At 40.6% G+C, this 27,056-nt stretch overlaps 1 protein-coding gene across 2 annotated transcripts in view; it reads left to right on the forward strand.

Annotated features, from left to right (window-relative positions):
* plxdc1 (plexin domain containing 1) overlaps window positions 1-27,056 on the forward strand; it is a 68,385-nt gene that overhangs the window by 29,738 nt on the left and 11,591 nt on the right. For both annotated transcript variants that reach the window (XM_061231841.1, XM_061231842.1), the window contains exons 3-10: window positions 4,483-4,626; window positions 8,404-8,473; window positions 14,327-14,449; window positions 14,540-14,658; window positions 15,142-15,241; window positions 15,597-15,692; window positions 16,458-16,539; window positions 26,950-27,010. In XM_061231841.1, the coding sequence (XP_061087825.1) occupies window positions 4,483-4,626; window positions 8,404-8,473; window positions 14,327-14,449; window positions 14,540-14,658; window positions 15,142-15,241; window positions 15,597-15,692; window positions 16,458-16,539; window positions 26,950-27,010 (795 nt within the window). The remainder of the gene's footprint in view (window positions 1-4,482; window positions 4,627-8,403; window positions 8,474-14,326; window positions 14,450-14,539; window positions 14,659-15,141; window positions 15,242-15,596; window positions 15,693-16,457; window positions 16,540-26,949; window positions 27,011-27,056) is intronic.

Genomic DNA, 27,056 nt, shown 5'->3' on the forward strand with positions numbered 1-27,056 from the left:
GTAATCATTGTGCCATTGATCTTAAATGGTGCCTCACTGGCAGCAAAACATCAATGACCCACCGCCACATTTGACAGTATCTATGAGGTATGTTCAATTCATCTGACAATAGCACTCTCTTCCAGCCATAATTTCAATGATAATTCCAAACTCAAGATGCTTGGTTTTGTTTATTGTACCCATGCAGTGATTGCTGTTTGTGGACACATACACACATCCACTTCATGATCTATAGTGATTTACTCTCACTTTATTCTCGCAGAGCACATGAAGTCTGTGCTGTGTGGAGTTGAACAAGAGTTCACGCGTACCTCATGTGAACCCTTACACATGATCAACATCAGGCTCGAGTTTAAACTCTGTAGCCTGGAGCATCAACATCATGAAATGAGGCTCCAAGTCCCCCCACCCTCCACGATTCATACTTTAAATAATATCCCTTATATGTGTAAGAAAAGACAATGCCCAAGAAAAACAACAAACCAACAAGTCTGCAGATGCTTTGAAGCCCTAGGTGCTTTGATGGTGAGTTATTTCATTGGAATGTCTGTGCTATCCTCTCTCACTTCTATCTTGCCTGACCTTACATTAAACAAAGCTGTGGTTCTGCCAATAAACACCCCATTACCCAAGCACACGCTGTCCGCTCTTTCGCTTAGTATGCAAGGCTCTCTGTTTCTTCAGTCGTTTTATTTTTCTGTTTGTTCTCTCATTCTCTTTCTCGGTCAATCTTTCTTTGTCTGTGGTGTTTTTTTATCTTTTTTCATGGCGGTACATGTCTTCCGCTGTGTAGTGTGGAGGACCGCTGTGCTGCTTTATCCGTGTTTGTTTGCCTTCACCACGGAGCATGGACCCCATTGCGCCACCCCGTCGATACAACCTTTTTAACATAATCTTATCTCCACCGCCAGCAAGCCTCTGGTAGCCTGCCGCTGACCATGCTGTGAATGTTCCACCTCCGGTCACTGCCCGCATAGTGACCGTTGTGGCCACTCCCTGAACTATAACACAAAGGGCCAGTTTCACAGACACAGATTAAGCAGTGTCATTGAAACGCCATTGGCTATGGCAATTAGAAGAAATTTTCAACCAATGAGCTTGAATTATTGTACAGTCATACAGTGTTTTAAGCAGTTAAGGTGTCTTCCCCAGCTTACCTACAAAAAATCATCAGACCCTACACCCCTGCCAGACCTCTTCATTCAGCGTCCACAGGCCACTTGGCACCCCCCCCTCTCCGAACCTCCACCTCACGCTCACGACGACTGTCTGTTCTGGCTCCACGGTAGTGGAACGAACTCCCCGTTGAGGTCAGAACTGTAGAATCTCTCCCCACCTTCAAGCGCAAACTCTTCAAGCAGCACCTCTCCCCGTACCTCCCTACCTCCCTGTGAACCTTAATTGTTGTCTTTGTGATTTACTTTGTGTATAGGTATTTTTAGTTGGCTAGGTAAGCAGTGTTTGGATAGTTAATTTTGGTCACTTTTGCTTTGTTGTTTGTTTGTTTATTTGTTCGTTAAAAAAAAGGATTAAAACAGGCCCTGGTCCTTTTCTTTGTTGTACAGGTAGCAGTGAAATTGTACTTCCCTCTAGGGTCTTTCAGCGCACTTATCCCTGGTTATGGGCATGCACTTTGTTGTACGTCGCTCTGGATAAGAGCTTCTGCCAAATGCCATTAATGTAATGTAATGTAATGTAATGTTTTGGTACAGAGTGTCGGGCCGTCAACTGTATATTTTGAAACCTGAATTTAAGGACTATAAACACAGGCAGCGGGTGAGTCAACACGTCAGTGAGCCTTTTTCAATGATAGGAAGGGACTTACAATGGGGTTGTTGCAGATTTTTTCAACACAAAAATCTTACATATTGCACCTTTAAGAAGCTGTGGATATGTGAATGCAGGTATATGTGTAAATGTGGGGGGTGTGTGTGAGAGAAAAAAAGTCAGGAAAACTGTAAGGAAAAATATGGAAAACTGTAGTCCAACAAAACCGAAGTAAGGGAAAAACCACCAGAAGCGCTGGCACAGGAAAAATAAGCAACTCCCTGAGGCCTGGGCAATCCAGTCTTTTTAATGAGTGACCCAGGCAACTCCAAATCCCATCAATTAGGATGTACCAAATTGGCCTGGTGGTAGCAGCAGAAACAAACAACGTAGAAACAAGCGAGAGGGCAGACAGAAACACTAACAGTGACACACGCTCATGCTGTGCAGGCTGCTCTTCATCCCCACACTCGACTCCCAACACGGTGCATTCTTTTCACTTTCAGTCTGTCTCTACTGTGACTTTGTTTCCTGCCCACCAAACCAGCACTTTGGGAACAGTGCCTTTCACATCTAGTCAAGGACTTTGTCATCAAGCAGAGCCCAATTAGTCTTGCTTATCTGATAATGGCATGGATTCTCGCCCCCTTCACAGTGTTTGAGTATGTACCGTGTGTGCGTTTGTGTGTGTGTGTGTGTGTATGTCTGCGTATCCCATTTCTGGAACATGCGGGCAACTATATTTTCCATCAAAATAAACCGTGTTACACTTCTCTCGTTTCCTTCCTTGAAATTGAAAACAGATTTTGTGTCCCGTTCCTGGCAGCATGCAGTATTCGTTTAGGGACTGCTACGTGTGCGTCACCCCTCCGGTAGAGTTGCCAGCCTTCACCGTGGTCTTCGTCTCATTCATGCTCTGGCTGAGATACCGGGGAAACAGGGATGGGAGAATCTAGGCCACCTGCTCTATGTGGAGCATTCGCTGCTTTTAACGCAACTGCTCCACTTTTCCACCGCACCCCATCCTTCCCGCGATCATTCCTCTCTGTCACCTTGGACGAAAGCGCGCATTAATAATGCCTTTGAGTTCCACGAATCCGTTCAGGCACGCCAACGAATGTGCCACATAGATACTACTGTCAGAAAACAGGCTTAAAATACCAATGTTTCTGGGAGTGTGTGCTCACAACACATCTCTCAAAAACAGGTTTATAGTTATTGTTAGCACTTTTCATTATGCCATCTTGAAACCGTTTATCTCTGTGTCCGGTGTATCATAAATAAGGGAGTTCCCATGTATTCTTTTTAATGGGACTTGTTCAGCATCCTCACTCGATCCTTGTGAGGGAGAACCAATTTGCTTCTCATATAATGAAAGAAGCTTTCGACCAAACTGACACCAGTTGATTTTAAAGCCACAAGATGTTAGGAATATGTCTTTTGTGCCAAGGATGAATATATTTTTATTCAAGGACAAACTTATCAGTTCATCAGCTGTGTAGCAGTTTGTGTTGGTTCTTTTACAAAAGAAACTGCTTTGTCATGTCATTTGATTGATGAATTGGTGGCTTGAAGGAATAAGAGATGGGATCACACTGAGATAATGGACTCCCTGCTGGTGGTTGGCAGTAATGGCATAATGGTTGGCTTGTGACTTTTACAACAGGGTTGTTGGTTGGATTCACAAGGGGTGCCACGGTTGCTGCAGCTTTGAATAAGGTGCTTAATCTGAATTTCTTCAGTAAATATCCTCCTGTGGGAAGTAAGCACACAATGTTAAGAATGGCATAATTCACATAATCTGCAGCCACTGTTTCTTTAAGAGTTGCAGGATGTGATGACGTATTTAGAGATGCGTATTGGGTTTAGATCGATGAGTTACCTACTTGTTTCAGCTAACACAATTGTTTTGACTGAGATGAAAATAAAACTGTTCCAGCTTTCTCATAAACCCCAACATGGTTTATTTTCTACATTCCTGTATAAATGGATGTAAAGAATGTAAGCTGTATGAATTGCTATCGATAACAGCATCTGCTAAATATCTTGACTGTAACTTGGAATTGAGTGTCAGTAGGAAAGGAAGAGCTAAGAGGCAAAGCCAGGGGTGATGACCCAAATGCTTTAAAAAAAAAACAAATGTAACCAGGAAAAGGCCTAAGCAAATGTTTTCACCGAATAAAACCTTCTGCGGGGCTGCATCTGTGCCAAACCACACTGAAGTTTGGCGGCTATATTTTCATGTCAAAAGTATTTTAACGGGACATGTTTTACCCCTGGATACTTCCAAAAATAAAACAGACTTTCTAGCTTGAGCAAAATTTGTGGCATTCCTTTACTTGATGTCAAGTTAAATACAAATAGTGTTTATCATTGAAAACAAAGATTCAGCAACGGAATCTGCTATTGTTTGCATATTTTAAATCTGTGTTTGTGTGAAGATAACACAGGTCACATGGACGCAAGCTGACATTAGAAGTGTGTTGTGCTCAGAACTTCTTTTCGCTTTGCACTCTGCCAGCTGTGCTGCGAGGTCATTGCAGACTGACAAGCTGATGCAGTCTGACTGAGTAAACAGAGTCGGCGCCAATCCCCAATGTGTTGTGGTACTTTGATTGAGGATGGGTTGAGTATGTCAGTCAACCCCCCCCCCCAAATCTCTCTCTGTCTCTCCCCCTCTCTCTCTCTTTATCTCTCTATCTCTATCTCTCTCAGGAGGACTCTCAGAAGTATTACTCTTGGCGCAGTTATGGCCCAACGGACAAGCGCACAGAGGAGCTGTGGGTGGACCTGGGTGCCGTAGAGCACACTCAAGTCAGAGTGCATGGTATCCTGTCCAACACACGTCGCCAGGCTGTGGTGAGGAGAACACACACATACACACTCACACACACACACACACACACACACACACACACACACACACACAGCCTTGGCTATGACATATGGACACACTGTTCTCATGTGAAATCTCTTTTGTGACTCCTCTCAGTTCAAGCCAGTGTTTCCCCTCATTAAGCAATGGGTTGCGCCTCTGGGTGCTATTTAGCCCATGTTGTTTCTGTTCTTCTTGTGTACCATGGGAAGATAGCTGCTCCCTAATTTACTCCATATTTAAGCATGTTACATTGACTATTCAAGGATATGTCATGATGCTATGGTAACTTAAAAAGTTACCGTACATGGTTTCAGTTTGGAATAATCTGGTGTGCTTGCCCTAAAAGCTCAATTTTGGTTTCATCTGAACATAACATCTGGTCCCAGTCAAAGTTCTAATGTTGAACTGAACTGAACCAGGATTCTGTATGGAGTAATGATCACCCCATCCCCTCAGGACGTTCACCAATCACACGAAGCACAATTTAACTTGACTCAGTGTCATATAATGTCACATAGTGGCTTCAGGAAGTATTCAGACCCATTCACTTTTTGCAGACTTTATGTGTTGTAGATTTCATTTTAAATGGATTTCAATCGCCCATCAATCTACATTCAATAGCCAAATAAATTTCAATAGAAATCTTTGCTAATTTATAAAAAATCAAAAACTGAAATCTTTCATGTATGTATGCATTCAGACCCTTAATCCAGTACTTTGTAGACGGCCCTTTGGCAGCAATTACAGCTTCAGTCTTCTTGGGTAAGTCTCTCACTTTGCACTCCTGGATTTGGGCAGTTTATCTCATTCTTCCTGGCAGATCCTCTCAAGCTCTGGCAGATTGGATGCCTGTGAACTGCAATCTTCAGGTCTCTCCACAGATGCTCTACAGGGTTTAGGTCTGGGCTTTAACTGGACCACTCAGAGACTTGTCCCAACGCCAATCCAGCATTGTCTTAGTAGTATTCTATGAACCATTGCCCCAGTCTGAGGTCGCCTGCACTCCGAAGCAGGTTTTCTTCAAGGACTTTGGAATAAGATGCCTGAGGGTGGTGTAGGAGTGAGGGAGAGACGGAGCCCTCTTTTCCCTCAATAGTGCATATATTTACAGTTGCTAACAAGTAAACAAACTAACAAATAAACAAACAAAGAAACAAAAATTGACTAAAGAAATACTGTACAAGTATCAAACAAAGAAAATGCTTCAGTAGGCCCCATTGTCCCCATGTCATTTAGAGTGGGGTGCAAAAATTTGGGCAACATGAGTTAGACTTTTTTTTTTTTTTTAAAGGAAAAAGGCCCTGTGTAAAAGTTTGGGAACCCTTTTTGATTATTCTTTGTTGCTTTTTAAAAAGATGATTATCCAGACCCCAGTGATTTACTCATTAGGGCTTTAAAGTCAGGTGAGTATAGTTCCAGCGCTGAACCTTTTCTTCTGAAGGAACTCCATGCCTTCTAAAGTATCCATAAAGTATTCATTTCCACCTAGAAGGAGAAGGCTCTCAATGTTTCAAACTACCTATTTTCGGTTAGAAAAAAAGAGTACCAGACACAGGTCTAGCTGTTCACAGGACACCAATACAATATACTTTAAACAACAAAGACTTACATGGCAGAGTTGCCAGAAAGAACAACCTCAACACAAAATTAAGCGTCTGAGGTATGCCAAAGAAGACATTGAGAAGTCTGAAGCCTTTTTGTTCTTTGGACTGACAAAACCAAAATTTTACTTTTTGGCCAGCACCAAAGAAGTTATGTTTGGAGAAAAAAGGGTGAAGCCTTTGTAGAGAACACCTTGCCAACTGTGAAGCATTGAGGTGGATCCATTATGCTTTGAGGTTGTGAGGCAGCTGGGGGCACAGTAAATATTGTGCAAGTAGAAGGAAGAATGGATTCCACCAAATATCAAGAAATACTAGAGGCTAATGTTCAAAAATCAGTCCAGACATTGAAGTTGAAGTTGAAGTTGAGGTTGGGTATTCCAGCAAGAAAGGCCTCATGCAAGAACATTTCTGTATTCCTTTCATAAATTTCAAAATGAAGATGTCCATTATAATACAGTATATACGTTACTGTAGGTACATGGCCAATGGGATTACAAGAACAAGGAAGGACTGGCAAAACATAATAATATGGTGGACCTGGATAAACTTGGTCCTTTTTCTCCTAAACAGTCCGCTGAAATATGTTTCTGAAAACATTTGAGGCAAGGAATAAACAAAGCAGTTGCTGAATTTTGATTAATCTGTAAGGCTTAGTTTCAAAGTTTGATCCAAGTTTCGTGTGCCAGACAAGCTATGCTGACATGCAGTGCAAGACACTTGTTTACATGACTCATACAACAGGTCAGGACCACTCATATGTTGTTCCTACCTAAGGAAAAAATCTATATGAGATAAAAATTGGTGAATGCGCCATGTTCTCTTAAATCACTCATTTTAGAGATTTAAGCAATTGAAGAACAAATCTGTTCATACGAGTGGTTCTTGCATGACACCCAATGAACAAAAGTATATCCCAAATCAGCCGTGAAATACCTCCAGTAAAGACAGATGAAGGTTTTAGAATGGCCAACACAGTGCCCAGATTTGAATATTATTGAAAATCTGTGGAGAGATCTCAAACATGCCATACATGCAAGGAGGCCGAAGAATATTTCTGAGCTAGAGGTGTTCTGCCAGGAAGAATGGGGGAAGATTGAAATCGTGAGAATTGAGAGACTTTTAGCTGGCTACTGGAAGTGTTTACAAGCTGTTATAGTTGCCTGAGGAGGAGTAACAAAGTATTACTCAGGGCCTTTTTCTTTTTTTATATAATTTAGAAACCGTAAAAAAATTCGAATAAAAAGTAGTCTTGCTTTAAAATTTGAAGAACTGTGTCATGTTAATTGTTGTACCATTTACAGGTCAGGGTCACTTAGATATTAATTGTAAAAGGCTTTTTGAGCAGCGGTGCCCAAATTTTTGCACACCACTGTATGACCCTGTTCCTATGTGACACTCATCTCCTGAGTCCACAACCAGACTGCCAAAAGATCCTGCAGCAGGACCTTAAAAAGGCCAAGCCACTCCCCCTTGGCAATGCCAAACGAGAACAAAAGCAATGAACTCAATAAAACCAAAAAGTAACAGTCAAAAGTTTGGATACACCTTGCCTCTTTCAGCTTTTTCTTATTAATGTTTTATTTCCTGAGGTTGTAATCAAACAATTCATATGTGGTCAAAGTGCAGATTCTCAGCTTTTATTAAAGGGCATTTTTGTGCATATTGGTTTCACCATGTAGTAAATACAGTACTTTTTATTCATAGCCCCCATTCTAATGTTTCAGACAAATTAACATAATGTCAAATAAAATAGTCATGTTTTGTATTTGGTTGCATATTGTTTGCATGCCATGAATTCTTGAAGTCTGTGATCTATCAACATCACCAGAATCTGGATATCATATTTTAAGGTTGTCGTGCATGTGATACAAAAATCTTTTTGCATTTGAATGGATCTCTATGGGAACTGTTGTATAAAAACATATACAAAATAATAATTGTCATTTTAACATATGCAATTAATGAATTGCAATACATTACAATATTACACATCTTTTTTTTTCCCTGAAGCCACTGTATAGTTTTATTAAAGGCAGATGCACGGTATATCTTGTTTGTGATGTGATCAGTATGTTTTGCACATTTGCTCATTTAGGTTATGGCCATGTTGAATCAAAAGTATCTCCCTTTCCTTCTCCCTCTCTCGTTCTCCAGCGGGTGGCCCTATCGTTTGATTTCCCCTTCTACGGACACTATCTGCGGCAAATCACCATAGCAACTGGAGGTACATCAGTGTTACTAATACAGACTAACTTCTCAGCACCTATCGTTACACACCTGCAAATGTAGTTTGATGTAGTTCAATATCATTTACTTGCATTACCCTCTCTTTCAGGTTGTTGTTGCAAAGCGTAAGAACTGCAGCAGCCCGAAAAGCATTGTACAGTACCCTGCTGTAAAATCCATCAATGCCAGCTTGGAAATTGAGCTGGTCAAGCTGATCATAAGCTTTTTCAAAACATAGCTTGAGCTGGACAAACCAGGTTGAGCCAGGAACTTGTCTGAACTGGTCATCCAGCTACCAGCTGTCTCAAAAGCCAGCTTGAGCTTGTTTTTTTCAGCAGGGTAGGATTGTGTCTGGGTCTATTTTGTGTTCTTAGAATAATAACTGTATCCTGATAAGTATGTAATGAATTTCCATTACTGAAGCCTGAAATAGCTCGTTTTGGAGCCGACGCTAATTAAGGGAATGGATTCATTAATGAAAGACGTATATTCCCATCCCCTTCCTGATTAAAAAAGCTTTGAATCCACCAGGCTCATGCCAACCTGAACACAGGCAGTGTTTCGTCATAGTCTCTCCCCTTCACAGTCCCTTTGTATCTTTTGCAGTTCCTCCGCTAATTAATTCCCATAATTATTACCATGTGCCACTGTGTTAGTGAGAATGGTCTGTGGCTTTGTGGGCGGCTTTCTGGTGTGTTATTGTTTTGTCCCCAGTTGGACTGGTGAACAGACCTGAGTCAATTACGTAATTGTTTTGGATTCAGATACTTTTATACGCTTTACTGATCTTGTCTGGTGTATTGGAGCCTATGAAATACTCTCAAAAAATGCTAACCCCACCTTCTGGTCCTCTTGGTTGAATCAATTACACCAAGCACAGGAAAAGTATTTGAATCCAACATGTATTTGCGGTCTGCTTGAGAAAGGGAAAGATGCGCTATGAAAACAAACATCTCGACTCCTACAAACAGACTGGTTATGCTCCAGGAATACACTGTAAATTTGCCTCAACTGACATGCGTACCGCACCCATACGTCACTTACTGGCGGGTGGTCCACATTGCAAAAATTTGCACAAGGTCTTAATTATTTAGATGGAGGCCATAAGACTGAACTCATTTTTTAAAGACCTAATGCAAAGATTTCCTCTGCATGAAGCAATGGAAATTGTGGTATCTTTCATATTAGTTTTTAGTAATTAGTTTTGTTATTACTGATTACCACATATGTGCATGTCATTTGTTTTGTAGACTTTCTTTTAACTTGTTGGGCTGAGATGTAGTATTGCAAAATCACCCTTGTGGAATTACACTGAATACCATAGCCTACATTCAGACTGCTGCTAAAAGTAGTCCAGCTTTGTGACACAGCTTGAATGTTTTTAGAACAGTGTGAACAGCAGAAACCAGATGCATTTTCAGGTCTGATTTGTGCCACATATGTATTGGGAAATAAGTTGGATATGCAGCCACGCAACCTGCATGTGACTTGTGTTTGGGTGCTCGAACCGGAATAGTTAAGTCAACACATGCATTTAATTTGCTGGTGTAAGCTGGGGTATGACCTCGATCAAGGACAGAACTGGTACAGAAGGTTCCAGAGGTACACTGGCAAAATATTTTCTGTGTCACTCTCCAACTGAACATGTCATAATTCTGCATTGGCAAAAATGCATTGGACACTTTCAAAAATTATTGTGAACAGTCTAAAGTTTGGATATTATAAATGGATGTCTATCTGGTATAACATCTCAGTTAGAAAACTAGTATATCAGCAGACATTAGTAATGTGTTGGCTAATCAAGAAATAATGCAGTGAATGGAGGGTAAATTACACTGGCCCTTCCCTGAGCTAATTATGTTTCCACATTTGCATTATACTGATTGCTGGAGAAAAATAAATTGTGTTGTTGTTCAGTCTGTTCCTGAAGTGGCTCTTATGTAGCATTTCTAATTCTGTAATAATAAGCTCTACATGAAGTTTCGGTGAGGTGGTGAGCTGAGTTGTGGACCCAAGTGCAGAGAACCAGACTGAGGCAGAGATAGGGTGGCAAAAAGCAGCAAGACTTTACTTGGCACAAAGAACTCAAACACAAACAAACACTAAGAACTCAGAAAAATAAAGGAAAAGGTAAACTAATAAACAGCAATACTGGGACACAAACTCACAAGCCCTACAGTAGCAACAGCAGTCAAGAGAAACTCAGACTCCAAAACATGAAACAAGTGGGCTATATGTACAAGAGACAAAAGGGAAAACAATATCAAAACTAACAATACACAGCTGAACAAAATTAACAAGACACAGGAGACAAGACTAATGGAATAATTGATACAAATAATTACAAGACAGGGGAACACAGAATAGTTATTGCGCCGTCTGGTGGACAGTTCTGGTAGATCCTGGACCAGCCATGACATAACCATTTAATAAGCTTACATAAATATATTTATTGTTGCCAGCATACTTAATAAGCAAGCCAGTTGTTAAAGGCAAGTACATTTTTTTTGTATGGCAAAGGTTATAGCTGGCTAACTCACTGTGAGAGCACATATTATCCCTTCTGTTTGAGTAGGGTCAAATTGACCCATTTTGAACTTCTATGAAAAAAGAAATGGGGGTGTCTCGGTGGCGCAACCTGCAGCGCACTGACCGCATGCTCGTTGTGAGCCGCGATGTCAACGGTTCGAATCCGACCATCTGACAATTTGTCGCATGTCTTTCCCTCTCTCTCGCCCCCATTCTTCCTGTCTCTATATACTGTCCAATAAAGCTGAAAAAGGCCTAAAAATATATCTAAAAAAGAAATGAAACTTTTGGGAGATGTATTTCATAAACAGTGACTAAACCAGGGTAGATTTGGTTCTTATTTTGTGGTTCAGTTAGTTGTTTATCATCTTTATTTGATTTATGTATTTTGCCTATACTGTAAGGTAGAAATATCAATCATCTACTGCACAAATACTTTATTTCATTTAAATTTTCACCGATAAATATGATTTATGCCCCCATGCCTTCATTATAGTGGATTTTTATATAAGTAACTTTATCACGGAAATGAATGACAATTTCATTGTAAAATGTGACATAGCAGAGGCAACCATTAACCATATAAAGACAGGTGACAAATTAAAGGAAAAAACGAAGGTGCCACCATAAGCAGAACTGCTTTAGTGTGCCTTGGCATAGATTCTACCAGTATCTGGAACTCTACTGGATAGATTGAACACCATTCTTCCAAACAATATTCTCTCATTTGGTGTTTTGATGATGGTAGTGGAGGGCACTATCGGACACTTTGGTCCAAAATAGGCATTGGGTTGAGATCTGCGAAGGCCACAACATATGATTCACATCATTTTTGTACTCATTAAACCATTCAGTGACATTGTCATCCTGGAAGCGAACACTCCCATCGGGATAGAAATGTTTCATCATAGGATAAAGGTGATCACTATAACTTTGGAGTGATTTGCAGTGGCCATTCCCTCTAAGGGGATAAGTAGACCCAAACCATACCAGGAAAATACAACCCACAGTATAACAGAGCCTCACTGTAGGGGCCAAGCCTGCAGGCCTGTACCGTTTTCATGGTACTCTCATGGCCACTCATGCACTCACCCACTTGTTGAAAATATGGTGAAGGATGACTCATCTGACCATATCACTTTTTTCTACATCTCTGTAGACCACTGTCTATGGTTTTTGTACCACTGAAGCCTCAAATGTCTTTGTAATGAGAGCTTTATGCACTGCAACCGTTCTATAATATCCCTGTCTATGTAGTTCTTGACGGACTATTCTTGATGACCTGATGATCTGATCATGTCCTCCATTGAAGTATGAGTATATTACTCCAGTGCTAGCTTTGCTCCACTGGCTACCAAGTATAGGACAGACTTTAAGGTCTAGCTTCTAACTAAGCTCTGCATGGTCTTGCACCAGTGTCCTTATCTAACCTGCTTTTACCCCACAAGGTCACTCCATTCTTAAGATGTGGGCTACTCGTTAATCCCAATAATATTTAAAGAACTAACAGGTGGTAGAGTATTCTCATACAGAGCCCCACTACCGTGGAACACCCTCCCAAAATGTATAAGGGAGTCAGACAGTCTCAATATTTAAATCTAGATTAGAAACGCACCTTTATGATCAGGCTTATAATTAATTATAGTTTGGAGACAGAGCGGGGGTGGTAAGTGGTGTATAGTTCTGGAGATGGTTGTCAGGTAAATCTAGTGGTTATTTAGAAATCCACATGGGACCGGTGATACTGAGCATGCACCAATGGTGCCAGTGGGGTTAGTTATAACCTTAGTCACTGCGGAGGTCTGTGTGGTACTGGCATTTGTGCGCATTAGTGGTAGATAATAATGAATAATAATCAAAGGTCGTCTGATGCTCAATAAGCTGGGGTATTGCACAGCAGGAGGAAGGCAGCTTAGCCTAGTTTCATGACCACATGACCAGAGTTGGCCACTTCAGTGCTATATAAATTGAAATTGAGATGGAGCTTTGGCACAGAAACTTATTCTATGTACTGATAAATTATAAGAGTTGCATTACATCCTTCATTGTTTCTTTTTTCTTGGGGCTGCTCAACCTGTCAGCCAATGGAGGATGGGCATCCCCCCTATATCCCCCTTATATTGCTCCCAAGATGTCTTCCCATCGGGGAGTTTTTTCTTGCCACTGTTTGAGGGTTTTTCGCCCCACTGTGGAGTTTTTTAACCTTGTGCTGGGGGCTTAGGGCTGTTATTTCCTCCTTTTTTGTTCTTCCCTTCTGTTACTCTGTAAAGTATTTCTTCTGTGAAAAGCGCAATACAAATAAAATTGAATTGAATTGACATTCTCAGTCGCCTGGTTTTACACATCGCATAAATACACAAGCATCGCAGTCATCGAATGTGCATTTTCGACCACAATTTCCAACCCTATTTACTGATTGCTTTCCCATAGATCTAAAATCTGATTTCACTTTAGTCACTGTTCCTTTTGAAACACTAGCTAGTGGAGAAGTCTTTGTGACTGAAGCTCCTGGCACCCATGCCATAATAATGAACTGAAAGTCAGTTAGATCTTTTTTTTAATTGCATCATGCAATACACCTCTATGGAAGTACCTACATTCATTCTGTTTCTCCTCTCATTTTCCTTTAATTTGGCACCTGTCTGCATATTGTTCATAATGTTTGGAATTTAACCTCTATACATAATATATATGGATTTATTTTTATAAATTTGATTTCTGGATTGCATTAAAATCCCATGTCCTGGGTATATTTGACCCAGGCTAACAGTTTTCTCTCTTACTTCGGGTGCTGTACTGGAAGACAACTCACTTTTTATTCTCAGTAAAGCCAGAGAATCAGTGCAGCCACCTCTCTCTGGACAAGTATGCTTCTCTCTCAGTTCTGTTACTGCTGTGCCATAATTTTAATTTTTTTGAGCTAGTCAAGTTGGTCATAAGCTGGGAATGAGCTGGGTATGATCTGGTCACCCAGCTACCAGCTGTTTCAAAACATAGCTTAAGCTGTGCAAACCATGTCAAGCTGGGAGCTGGTCTGAACTGGTTAACCAGCTACCAGCTGTTTCAAAAGCTAGCTTGAGCTTGTTTTTTTTAGCAGGGTGGGCTAGTCTCCTCTAAGGGTATTTGGTGTGCCAAGCAGAAAGATTCCCTCCATATCCTCTATGAAAGAGAGGGAAGGGTAAGGACAGCTGGCACAATGCAGGGATTTAATGCTACCGTTGGTGAGGCTTACCAAGCTGAGAAGGACAGATTGAAGATCAGTGAAATGTGTGAACTGTTGTTATGCCTGACTCTCTGACCTCTCGCCTCTTATATCTCTCAGGGTTCATCTTCACAGGGGAAGTCACGCATCGCATGCTAACGGCCACTCAATACATCGCCCCACTCATGGCCAACTTTGACCCCAGTTACGCCAAAAACTCCACCGTGCAGTACCTGGACAATGGTGAGCGCAGTAGTTTGTTGCTGAGGGTGGGGTAGATCATACAGTGACCTCTGACTTCTCTTTGACCTCTGACCTTTGCATTCCCGACAGAGGAGGTGTTTGTGGTGCAGTGGGACAAGGTGCGGCTGGAGGACCAGGAGGCGCACGGGGTGTTCACTTTCCAGGCTGCCCTCCATCGCACTGGGACCATCGTCTTCAGCTACAGAGATGTGGGTCTGGCTCCAGAACGCCGTACTTACTGTTCCTCACTGGCATCTAGCAAATGCTCCATCCAAGGCAATTTACAGTGCAAAAAAGTGTAATAGAAGTGCAGTAATTCCCCAGAGGGGGAAAGTATAGCCCCAAGAGAGACAGCAAGTACTACCCTTTTGAACTTGAAAAAGTTTTACAACCAAAAATAAAACAGTCCGAATGAGCAGTAAACAACACTACAAGAGCATATAAAAATAGGCTATGAAAACAGAAAGAGATATCATGTTTAATCAGGTGGTAGGGCTGGTGAAAGTGCTAGAGTGGGGCGGTGTGGAGGTGCCAAGGTTCAGTATGGCCTTCTGTCTGCGTCAGAAGATGGGCGATGTCTCTGTTCTTCTGACAGCGGTGGAAAGCTCATTCCACCACTGCAGGGCCATTTTTTTCTCACTCTCTGTCTCTAATTACTCTCCCCTCTCCCTCTCCCCTCATTACTCCCCCAGGTTCCATTGACGGTGGAGGAAATAAGCTCAGATAAACACCCAGTGAAGGTGGGCTTATCCGATGCCTTCATGGCCCATCTCACCTCTTCACATGCCCCAGGTCAGTCACAAGACTTTGTTCTGTCACAGTGCATCAGGTCAGTCAAAGGGCCCATGTCAGTCACAGACCCCAGGTCACTCACAAGCGTTTGTTGTCCAAGTCAGATATAGGCACCAGGTCAGTCATAAGCCCTAGGTCTCTAGGGTAACTGGATACATTTTTTGCATATATTTTGGGGGTTAAATGGGTTATATAACCGGACTCAACTTTTTCAGATTTGTTTATGTTTTCTGTGATGTTCCAGAAGTTTTATTTTGTTCATTGTGATTGGTATTGAAATAATATTAATTTTGTGTGTATATGTGTGTATATGTGTGTATGGGTGTTGTCTGAGCACATGGTTTAATGTCCTTAGATTCACGACAACGAACAATCTATGAATATCATCGAGTGGAGATTGACACCACAAAGATCACCAACCACTCTGCTTTTGAGTTCACCCCACTGCCCAGTGAGTACCTCTACCTCCCAACCAATTACAGAAGTCTATGGCCCTAAATCAAAGAATACACAATAACACTTTCTGCATTAAACTCAGAATTCCTTTTACTCTTATTGCATCACATAACATGAACAAGTGCCTACCTGATTAATATGAACAATGGTGTCAGAGGTGGCTAACAACCCACTTGTAAATTAAATATGGTAGAAACAAGAAACAAGGTTTGAAATGCAAACAAACTACAGCCATAACACACCCGAAGAAGAGAACAATAAAGCCATAACCATAAACATACCATGATCTAAATGAGTAAAAAAAAAAAAAAAAAGGGTGTGTTTGATATGACTGGGGAACTAAGATACAGTCTGTCCTGACCACTTTGGGAATTCCACCTTGTGGGGACAGTTCAAACAGCCATCAAAGGGAAAAGACAATAGGCAGGGAGGGGGGAGCCGGTCTGTCTGTCTGAAGGTAGACTGGAGTTATGGTGGAGCTGTTCCATTCATGCCCTGTTGGCTAGCACCGAGGCTCGTTTTAAACTTGATGTCCAATGTAATAGGTAACCATTGAAGTGACATCAGCGTGCTTGGGAAGATTGAAGATTACTTCTGCGGTCCGCCGTACATATTGATACGTCCTTCAGGCAGGCTGAGTTTGGAGAGTGGCAGGGTCCCCCTCTTGGACTTGTATAAACCACATGACTTAAATTAACACCGAGTGTATTCACATTGTATTTTGCTGTCTTTACCCTCATGCTCTGATTTCCCCCCGCAGCCTGTCTGCAGCATGAGAGCTGCGACGACTGCATCTCCTCCAACCACACGGCTGGCTGCGGCTGGTGCAACGTCCTTCAGAGGTGAGAGGTGCAGCCAGGACTGGAGCCCACAGCTTTTTTTATGTGTATACAATGCCCTGAAAAAAATATTTGCCTCTATTTTTCCACATTTGTCTCACTGAATGGTTTTAAATATTTAGACAAGATGTAATATTAGACCAAGGGAACCTGGGTAAACACAAAATGTGTTTTTGAACTACTTAAAAAGGGATCAAACGCCCATATCACCCCTGTGAAACAGTAATTGCCCCCGTAGGTAATCAACCAGTTAACCAAATGTAATGGATAATTAGATTCAGCTGATTGAACACAGCCATGGCTTGATTGCAGCCAGCCCTGTTGAATTAGAACTTCACTCCTATTGAACCTTACCATCAGAGTGAAGTAGTCACCACAACCTTTCTATAAGCACAGTCATGATCAAAAGAAATTCCAAAAGAGATGGGAAAACAAATATTGAAATATGTAAGTCTAAAAATGGTCTGAAAAACCATTTATAAGGCTCTGGGACTCTGGCCAGACCACAGTGAGAGCCATTATCTTGGAACAGTGGTGAGTATTCCCAGCCTGCCAAAATCTCTCCAAGGTATAGCAACAATTCATCCAGGATGTCACAAGATATCCCAAAAGAACATTCAAAGAACTACAGGCCTCTCTAAGCTCAGCTAACATCAGGGCTCATGGTTCCACAACTGGACAAAAATGGGATTCTGGGAGAATTGCAAGGTGAAAACCAGTGCTAACCAAAAGAGATCTCACATTAGCAAAATAATGACATCACATTAGAATATGGCCAAGTCCGTAACTACCATACCGAGACATCTACAACTTCAGAAGTCATAGATTTAGGTACAAAATGCTAGGGTCTAAAGAGAGACAGGTAAAAAAAAAACAAGTAACAATAGATTAGGGGACTCCCGCAAAGGAGTTAGGGTACAGTGTGAAGAGATGAGTCTTCAGACAGTGGTGGAAAATTGGCAGTGAGTGAGCAGTTCTTCTGGGAATAACTGGGATGCTAGGGTGTAGAAGCTCCACACTCAGGACAAGGGAGTGCCATTCACAGCTGGCAGGATGAGAAAGTCGGCCTGTGGCAGCAGAGTGGAGCGGTCAAGCTGGTGCGTAAGGTTGAATTATATCCTGTAGATAGGGAGGGGCCATCTTGTTGGCTTAGGTTTTGGAGTGGCCTAGTCACAGTCCTGATGTCAACCAAATGGAGATGCTGTGGCAGGACCTGAAACAAGCAGTTCATGAACAAAAAACAACCAATTTGTCTAAATTAAATCAGTTCTGCAAAGAAGAATAGGCTAAAATTCCTTAACAATGTTGTTAAACAGTGATATCAAATTATAGGAGCTTTATGGTTGCAGTTATAGCTGCTAAAGGTGGTGCAATCACTTAAGGAGGCAATTACGTTTTCACATGGGTGATAAAGTGAAAACGTGAAACTTTTTCATGAAATAAATTAAATTATAATTTAAAAAATGTGTTTTTTGTTTACTCAAGTTCCATTTGTCTGATATTACATTTTTTCTAAAGATCTGAAACCATTCAGTGTGGAAAAATATGTAATCATAGAGGAAATCAGAAAAGGGCCTTTTGTTTTCACGGCACTGTATGTGAGTAGTTAAGTATGTATGTGTGCATGTGTGCATTATGTTACCAAAGTCCTAAAGGAGAACAACTCTTTGCTTTGCTAGCATGGGGCAAGTGAGAGACTCCCGGAAATTAAAAACAGCTTGGGATGAGTAATCCTTGGCTTTTCGCTCAATTAGAACAATAAACAAAGCAGTCAGGCCACCGTCTTTTGTTTCCTGTGGTCATCAGCAGGAACCATGATGTGGATATGGGCACAGCTCCTGTCCCAGAATTCCATGGAACAAATAGAATACATCTATTTTTCTCTTTGCGGTATTTCTCAAGGACAGTGACCAAATTGTCTGGACCAACTCAATGGAAATTTTTCAAGCCATCCAAATGGGTGCCGTTTAAGGAAAGGGCTAATCCTTGCAAATTATCTTCAAGAAGGCCAAATGGCAAAAAATAAAAATAAAACCTCATCTGGCTAAATTGTGAGATGTTGCATAAGTCCTTGTTGTCTACTTCAGTCCAAGCCTGAGGACAAGATGAAGTGTTAGAGCAGGTCTTTATCACTGATTTCTTTTTTTTTTGACAAAGCCCTTCTTTGCACAGCGATATCAAGGGCTGATTGTGAGGATAAGTATTTTGAACAGAAGAGATCAAAAAATTGATTAATACCAATAAGACCAAAAAGGCTGAGTTGGTAAATAGCTCATGCATGTACTCACTGTATGTTAGATGGACAGTTAGGCTGTTTAGCAAGCAGATTTGTTTGTGAATAACTCGATATTCAATCAATTTCAATAGAATAGAATTTTCAAAAGAATCAAAATTCTATTGCAATTCATTTTTTGTAATTCATAGTTAGACCTATTGATAAAATGTTAATGATAAAAGTATATTGTGGTGTAAGTCATATGAAATTGTATTGAGTTTTTTATTCATTGTTTCAAAAGTTAAAATACATCAGAAACATCACATTATAGCCAATGACAGTTGGAAAGCTGAAAATTGGTGGGGTGCATAACTTTCCTTTTAACTAATCATTGGTATCAACCTTTTTTCATAAGTTTTCTATGATTGAACCAATGTAGAAATTATCTGACAAATCATTTGGCAGGTAATGCATAGCTTCTTTGCATGTTAGGGGGATTAAATGATAAATGACAAAGCAAAAACAATACATCACTCTGTTAACTATCATGTTCGTTTTTAGCATAACCAGCAATAACAAAAGCTGCACTTCAAGATTATTTTAAATCTGCACGTTGCAGATCTTTACCATGAACAACCTATTTTTCGAGTACAAAGAAGGAAGTGGTCTGCACATATCCACAAATAATGTTGATGAAATGAGCACAATTTTGCAATGCAAATAAGAATAATTGTATGAGGCCTAGGCTACTCACTAAATGGCCTAATTGAGGAGTGTTGGCTATACGTAAATGAGGGTATAGAGTATTTTTTAAATCAATTGCCTTATTCAAAATCAAGGGCATTGTTCCACCTCACCGGTTTTCAGCTCTCCAGCTGTCACTGCTTAGTGAGTCAAATGGACTTTTCTAAATTGAATTTATCATTTCATCTCCTTCACACGATGTGAAGAAGCTGTGTTACTTGGCAATTGATTAGTCAGATCATTGGCAGTCTTTTTAATCAAGGACAATGAATGAAAACAGATTGTGACAAATGATCAGTTTGTCACAATCTGAAGGAAAGTTTCGCGCCCCCACCAATTTTCAGTTCCTCAACCCCCACTGATTATAGCACACATATACAGTGACTTCAGAAAGTATTCAGACCCCTTCACTTTTTGCACACTTCATTGTGTTCTAGATTTAATTTTAAATTGATAACATTGCCATTTTTGCCCATCAATCTACACTCAGTAACCCATAATGACAAAGTGAAAACATTTATTTATTTATTAAAAATCAAAACTGAAATCTCTCATTTACATAAGTATTCATACCCTTAACTCAATGCTTTGTAGAAGCCCCTTTGGCAGCAATTACCCTTTGAATCTTCTTGGGTAAGTCACTACAAGCTTTGCACACCTTGGGCAGTTTATCCCATTCTTCCTGGAAGATTCTCTCAAGCGCCATCTGATTTTATGAGGAGCATCTGTGAACTGTCATCTTTGGGTCTCTCCAAAGATGTTCTATGAAGTTTAAGTCTGGGCTTTGGCTAGGCCACTCAAGGACAGTCAGAGACTTGCAAAGTATTGCTGTAGTTTATTAATACAGGGTGTGAACTGTACTACAGCAGTGTTTTGCTAGTAAATTTTGCACATGCAGTTCTCATATTGCCAATACCACCAGATTCCACGGTAACATAAAAACCTCCCTCATTATCACATGATATAGAGTCGAGTCGTAAGCGGCAGAATATTTTGTTGGACTTCCAATGATAGCATTGGAGTTAGCACTTCAAGTGAATTGTGGAGAGGTCCTATACAGCTGATATAATTATTTCCTCACTCACGCAATTCTTCCTCTTTTTACATTTCTCTCAGAGCACAGTAAAAACCGAAGCCCTAGCAGCTCTCTCTGTATTCCTGCAGATTGTTACCATATTTTTCCTCTTTTTTTTTTATCCCTCCACCCCCCCAGGAATGCTAGTGCCATACATGGAATGTGAATTCAAATGAACAGAAAATAATGGAATAATAGAATAATAATAACAAAACAACAATAATTATATCTTAACAATAATAATAGTTACATCCTAACTTCAGGTATTCCAGCATTTACAGTTTTAGTGCTTTTTTTAGTGCATTCTGACTACATGATTTCTCGCACTCCTTTCTTCCCTTTGTCTTTTTTATGTGGCCTATCACCAACCCTCAGCCTGTCTTGTTTTTGTCCATTTATTATTTTTTACAGGGTCTGCAGACTATTCATTTTCCAGATGCCTTAACCAGTTCCCTATTCCAATTCTGTGGTAGGAATGATTATAACTTCGCATGGAAGCAACCTGTCCATGCACTTTAGTAGTTTGTTCATATTACATAATTTTACCTTCTTGATTTAAAATATAATTTACAAAGATAATTCTATTCTCAAACCATTGTTTCATACATTGGATGAATTGTAATCAGCTTTGTATGGAATCACTGAGAAATTCAGACAAATGGAAATGCATTCGTTTTTTATGATTTTAACCCCTCCACATTTCAACCCCTCCACAGTCATATTTATTATACAGGTACTGTACTGTGTGGTTGCACGGATGGTGAAGTGGGTAGCACTGCTGCCTCACAGCTAGGAGGTCCTGTGTTTGAATCCTGGTCGGCCAGGGCCTCTCTGTGAGGGGTTTGCATGTTCTCCCCATGTTCGTGTGGGTTTCCTCCGAGTACTCCGGTTTCCTCCCACAGTCCAAAGACATGCAGAGTCTAAATTGCCCGTGGGTATGAGTGTGAGTGAATGGTGTGTGTGCCCTGTGATGGACTGGTGACCTGTCCGGGGTGTATTCCTGCGCAATATATGCTGGGATAGGCTCCAGCCCCCCTGCAACCCTGTTCAGGATAACCGGGTTAAGATAATGGATGGATGGATGGAGGTACAGTACTGTGCAGACGTCTTAGGCACCCTTTATGTATAGACTATATATATGTTTATTTTTTTCTATAAAAGAACACCTTTGAGATTTCCAAATATTCATATTCCAAAAGATTTAATTTTACAGATACATTTTTGTATTTAATTTGAAAAAGTAGCATATTACTGTAAGCAATTGACTACTTTTGACATAAAAACTTGATCAAGGCAGTATGTGATCAGAAGCAAGGAGCCAACCAAAGTCTGCAGAAGAACTGTGGCAAGTTTTCCAACATGCTTGGAACAACCTCTCTGCTGATTGTCTTATAGAACTGCAGGACAGCGTTGGCTATCTCAAAGAAGTGATGCAGTTTTAACGCCGAAGGGTGGTCACAAAAGATATTGATTTGATTCAGTTTTTAACTATTCTGCCGAATTACTAAAATGCAATGTAAAATGTATTGTACGTTTATTTAGTACCTTTGACTGAATTATTTTTGAAACAATCTTATCTGTACAGAATGTTATACAGGTGCCTAAGACTTTTGCACAGTACTGTATGTTCGCTTGATTTTATTTGGTTTCCCATTCCAGATAAACTTAAATATTTTCTGTTTATAGAGTTTAAAAAAGGAATCACCTGGACAAGGTAGACATAAAGACGTAATAAGTATATAAATTGTGAGGTCAATAGAGTTTATTAGTGCTGTCTTGCCATGTATACTCAAACGATTGCCTTGTCATGGTCGCAGTAACTGCAGTATCAACTTCCTTTTGAAGTTCATTATTTAGAGCTCACGCAAGTTCTTTGGAATGTGAATTCCTAAGAGATCTATATCACCATCTGTCCATCTAATTGGTCTATCTAAAAATGCATGGTACTGTAAAGGTCATATTTTTTAAAGCCCCAATTTGTAATATGGTACATTTCTCATAATGAAGTTTTCAACCTGATAAGATTGCAAAGAGATCTAGGTCTTCTAAAAGTGTTTTTAGTGAGTTTGGATATGGAGATAGAAGGAAGCTTGTGTCATCTGCATACATCTTGGTGCGTAGGCCACAGATATCTAGATCATTAATTTGGGTATTGTCTCTGATCTTAATTGCTAACATTTTGATGTCAATTATGAATAAATATGGTGAGAGGAGACAGCCTTGTTTTATTCCCCTTGCTAGTTCAAAGACCCAACTAAGATGGCCATTATGAATAATTCTGCATTTAGCATTACTATACATATCTTTAAACCATTTTATTAAGAAATCCATGAATTGGTCCACAATGAAAAAACTGCAGACAATTATAAATAATATGCAATCTTACCCTATTGAACACATTTTCAAAGTCAGCTATAAATATTAGGCCTGGTTTTTTTGCATTGTCATAATACTCGATGGTCTCAATTATCTGTCTTATGTTACAGCCAATGAAACGACCCTGAATAAAATCCATTTGGTCACTATGTATAATGTCTGAAATAACATTTGTAATCCATTTGGTTAATATTTCAGCACCAAAACAGACGTTTCAGAAAAATAATGTGTACATTTTTCTCCAAGCTCCATCCATTTATTCTTGTATTATGTGTTAGTGGCCCTTTCTTTAATCTGTTTTTCTCTTACTTTCTGTTTTTGTTCTAAAGCTATCATAGTTCCATTATCTCTAGTTGCGTCTGCCAGTCAACTTTTCTATTTCTGCTATTAATATTTGAATTCAGAATATTGAATAGTGTGACCACACATTTAAAAGTATTCCAAATATGTAGTGGGTCAGCAGATTTTATATTGTGAAAGAAAAAGTTGCTTATAATTTCTTTGTGTTATTTATACATACAGTATCTTTCAGAAGGTGCTAATTACATTTCCATGGGCAGATTCTATTGTCATAAGATTCATAATAATAATATGGTGATCAGCCTTCATTCAACCTCCAATAAACACTTTTACATTATTGGCATTCGGCAGACACTCTTATCCAGAGCAACATACAGTTAATTAGACTAAGCAGGAGACAATCCTCCCCTGGAGCAATGCAGGGTTAAGGGCCTTGCTCAAGGGCCCAACGGCTGTGTGGATTTCATTGTGGCTACACCAGGATTAGAACCACCGTACCTTAACCACTACGCTACAGGCCACCCTACACTATGGCCACTTCTTTAACATTCGGAAAAAGGAAAAAATAAATTAAAAAGTAGTCAATACGACTGGCTTGATAAAGTCGCCTCCTTGTAAAAGCCTCTTTATCTGGCTTTTTTAATCTCCTGATATCAACCAGGTCTACTGTGCTCATAGCATTTCAGATCTCTTTGTATGAATGTGGGTGATAATTGGCAGAATGATGACCTTTTCTATCGAAGGAGTTATTTTGTATCGTATTATAGTCCCCGACCATTATGGTTGAATGAATTTTATCTTGAAAATGTTAAATGTTATCCAATATACTTTTGACTGGGTCATCATTCTTGGGTTCATCGATGTTAATAATATTAATTATTTTCTCATTCACCTCTATATTAAGTATGAGCTCTCTTCCTCATGAATCTTAAATCAATATCTTAAATAGAATCATAACACCCCTTGCCTTTCTCAGTCCATGGCTGAAGTACAGTTTTCCACCCCAGTCTACCTTCCATAGTAACTCATCAGAGGCTTTAGAAAATGATTAGCCTTAATCGCACTGTGTATAGTTCACAAGCATTAATTTGCAATGTCGTTTTTGATTTAGCTGGCCCATTTTTAATGTCCCTATTGGTATTTATTGACTTGTTCCACACATTAAATGCAGCCCATTGAGAACTTGACAGATTTCCTGTTGGCTGCCCTTCCCTTTTCACTGGTGGTTTGTACACTGTTTTTCAGTGCATCTTGGGAAAACACCTGGGGGTGTCGTAGCAGCAACAAACAGTGATTTCTGTTTGGTAGTGTTGTTGGCACTATCACACTAACTTGCAATGTGAAATAGACTACTCAGTGAACAGGACTGGCCACAAGTAAGTCATTGCTGGAGTGGAGTGTAAGATGATGAAAGTCATATTTTAAACAACCGTACAATCACCAGTGTAGTTCGCACTTGTGTAATGACCACATAAATTATACTGTGTTGATATACAGTAGGTGTAAGATGTCACTAGGTTTATAATGTCAGGTCAGATACCAGCATAGCTATTCCTGTGTGAGCAGGGTTTCTGACTTGTTAACTGTGTAACTGACTGACCACTCTTGTACAAACAAGGTGTTAACCTCTAGAGGCAGAGAGGACAGGGAAGCAGTCGCAGTCAATATGGCTAGCGCCTGTTCAGTCCTTGGTATGGTGCCATGTGTGTTTCTAAAGATCACAAAACAATTACAAGATTTGGAAAGGCTCATAACAGAAGAGCATACATTTCTGTGACAAAAATAACTTGGTGCATGACCTGGCACGTGTATTTTGGAGGTCCCACTCTGTGACATGGTGACAATCTGCTGTGAACACTGGGCCAAGAACAACATCAGAGGAGCTCCATGTCCAGCCTCCGGGTGCTTATCGTCCTCCCTTCAGATACACGCTGTTCTCTCCTGAGTCCTGCCCTAACCGCCTCTCCCTGAAGTTGGGGAAAGAGTCTGGTGCAGCCATTGGGGTAGCTAAAGCAAATACATCATCATTAGATGCTGGTTCTCCAGTATATCACAGTCCTAACCCTGATAAAGCATAGGTTTTTCATAAAGTATTTTTGTCCATGTATCTGGTTTTACAGATGACAGTAACTTGGAAGTGACAGTCTCCCTAGGTCCCACAGTCAAGGTGGGAGGTCTAGAATAGAATAAATAAAAGCAAATAGAATTATAGAATTAGGAATTTGACAGATAGCTAAGGATATAATAATACCACAGCATGCAAAGCCAAGGGAGCAACGTCAAGTGTACGGCTGAAGCCCAACATGAAAGGACTGTTCCCCACAGCTAATGCCATTATGGACAGGCTGGATTCCCCCTGTGATTCTGATTGAGTCCATACAAGGTAAAATGCTTCAATAGAGTTCAATATAAGTACCATGACCATAGACCAAGACCAAGACTGAGAGTAGAGCCATTTCAGTGCAAGCCCAAGAGTGAAGTCAAGGCATTGTTTGACCAATCAAACTTAACAAGAACAAGACCACAAATCTGTCCCTCTGGTACCAAACCTTGGTCTAAAGGTTTCATCATCACAGCTGCTTTGAGTCGGTGGTGAAAGTTGTAGAGGACAGCGTATATTGTATGTTCCACGATGTGGTTTCCTCGTAATGCCGCAGTGCTTCGTATTAAGGATAACTTTTCTTGGCAGCAGGTTTGTTGGTGAGGAGAAGAGAACTGCTTTTGTTTATTTTTAAAACTCTGCTCTATTTTTTCCCAGCTGTGTCAAAGGAATAGGTGTACACTCGCCAGGCACACAAGCTGGACCCTATAGCAGTTTGAGTTTCAGCTTGAACTAGTCAATGGCCAAGAGTCAACAGCAGGGAGAGACGGCTTTGCCCTCACTGCCGTAGAGAGGATTTCCTTTGGCCTGGGTTCCAGCTCAGCTGCGTCAGTCACATTAGCAGGGCCACGGCTGCATTAATGCCCCCCAATGGCATGCCAGGCATCCACAAGTCATCACCCTGCCGAATAAATCTGCCCAAGCTAGGTTTTGAAACAGCTGGCAACTGGTTGACCAGTTCAGACAAGCTCCCAGCTCAACATGGTTTACCTGATTGACCAGTTCAGACCAGCTCCCAGCATGACATGGTTGACAGGTACAGACATGTTACCAGCACTACATGGTTGTCCAGCTCATATCTAGCTAGATTAGCTTTGTAACCACCTTGACCATGCTGGTTGACCAGCTCAAACCCAGATAGACCAGCTTATGATTAACTTGACCGGCTCAATTTTCGAGCTGGTCAAGCTGGCATATCTGGATTTTACAGCAGGGCAGTCAACCAGTGCTAGTTCTCTCCTGTAATACTGTGTAGCCCTTGGGGTGTAAAATAGCCAAAGGCTCACAGGAGAGAGCATTTGAGAAGTGCATTGACTTTTCTGTTGTGTAGGTGGGGGTTGATAGTGGTTCCTCAATAGGTACTTAATAGGTTCCTCAATAGGGAGAAAATTTGATTATATTTTGTATTGTATTGTTCATATATGACGTAGGCAAGTATGTATCTTTCCTGTGTGTGTATTTGTAAATGTTCTACATCTGTACTTGCAGTTTAGTCTTCTGCAGTTGGTCCCCTGTGTGTCCTCATTTTGAGTAAGCACTGCAGATATGGTATGTGTACAGCACAAGCCTGCTTTGATGTCTTTACACATGTGTCTGTTTCAGGTGCTCAGACGGAATAGACAGACACAGACAGGAGTGGCTAGACTATGGCTGCTCAGAGGAGGTAGGAATGAATGTGAATTGCATTCTTAATTTGGTTACTGTACCTT

Source organism: Conger conger, chromosome 2 (genome assembly GCF_963514075.1).
Source record: "Conger conger chromosome 2, fConCon1.1, whole genome shotgun sequence".
Lineage (NCBI taxonomy): Eukaryota > Metazoa > Chordata > Actinopteri > Anguilliformes > Congridae > Conger > Conger conger.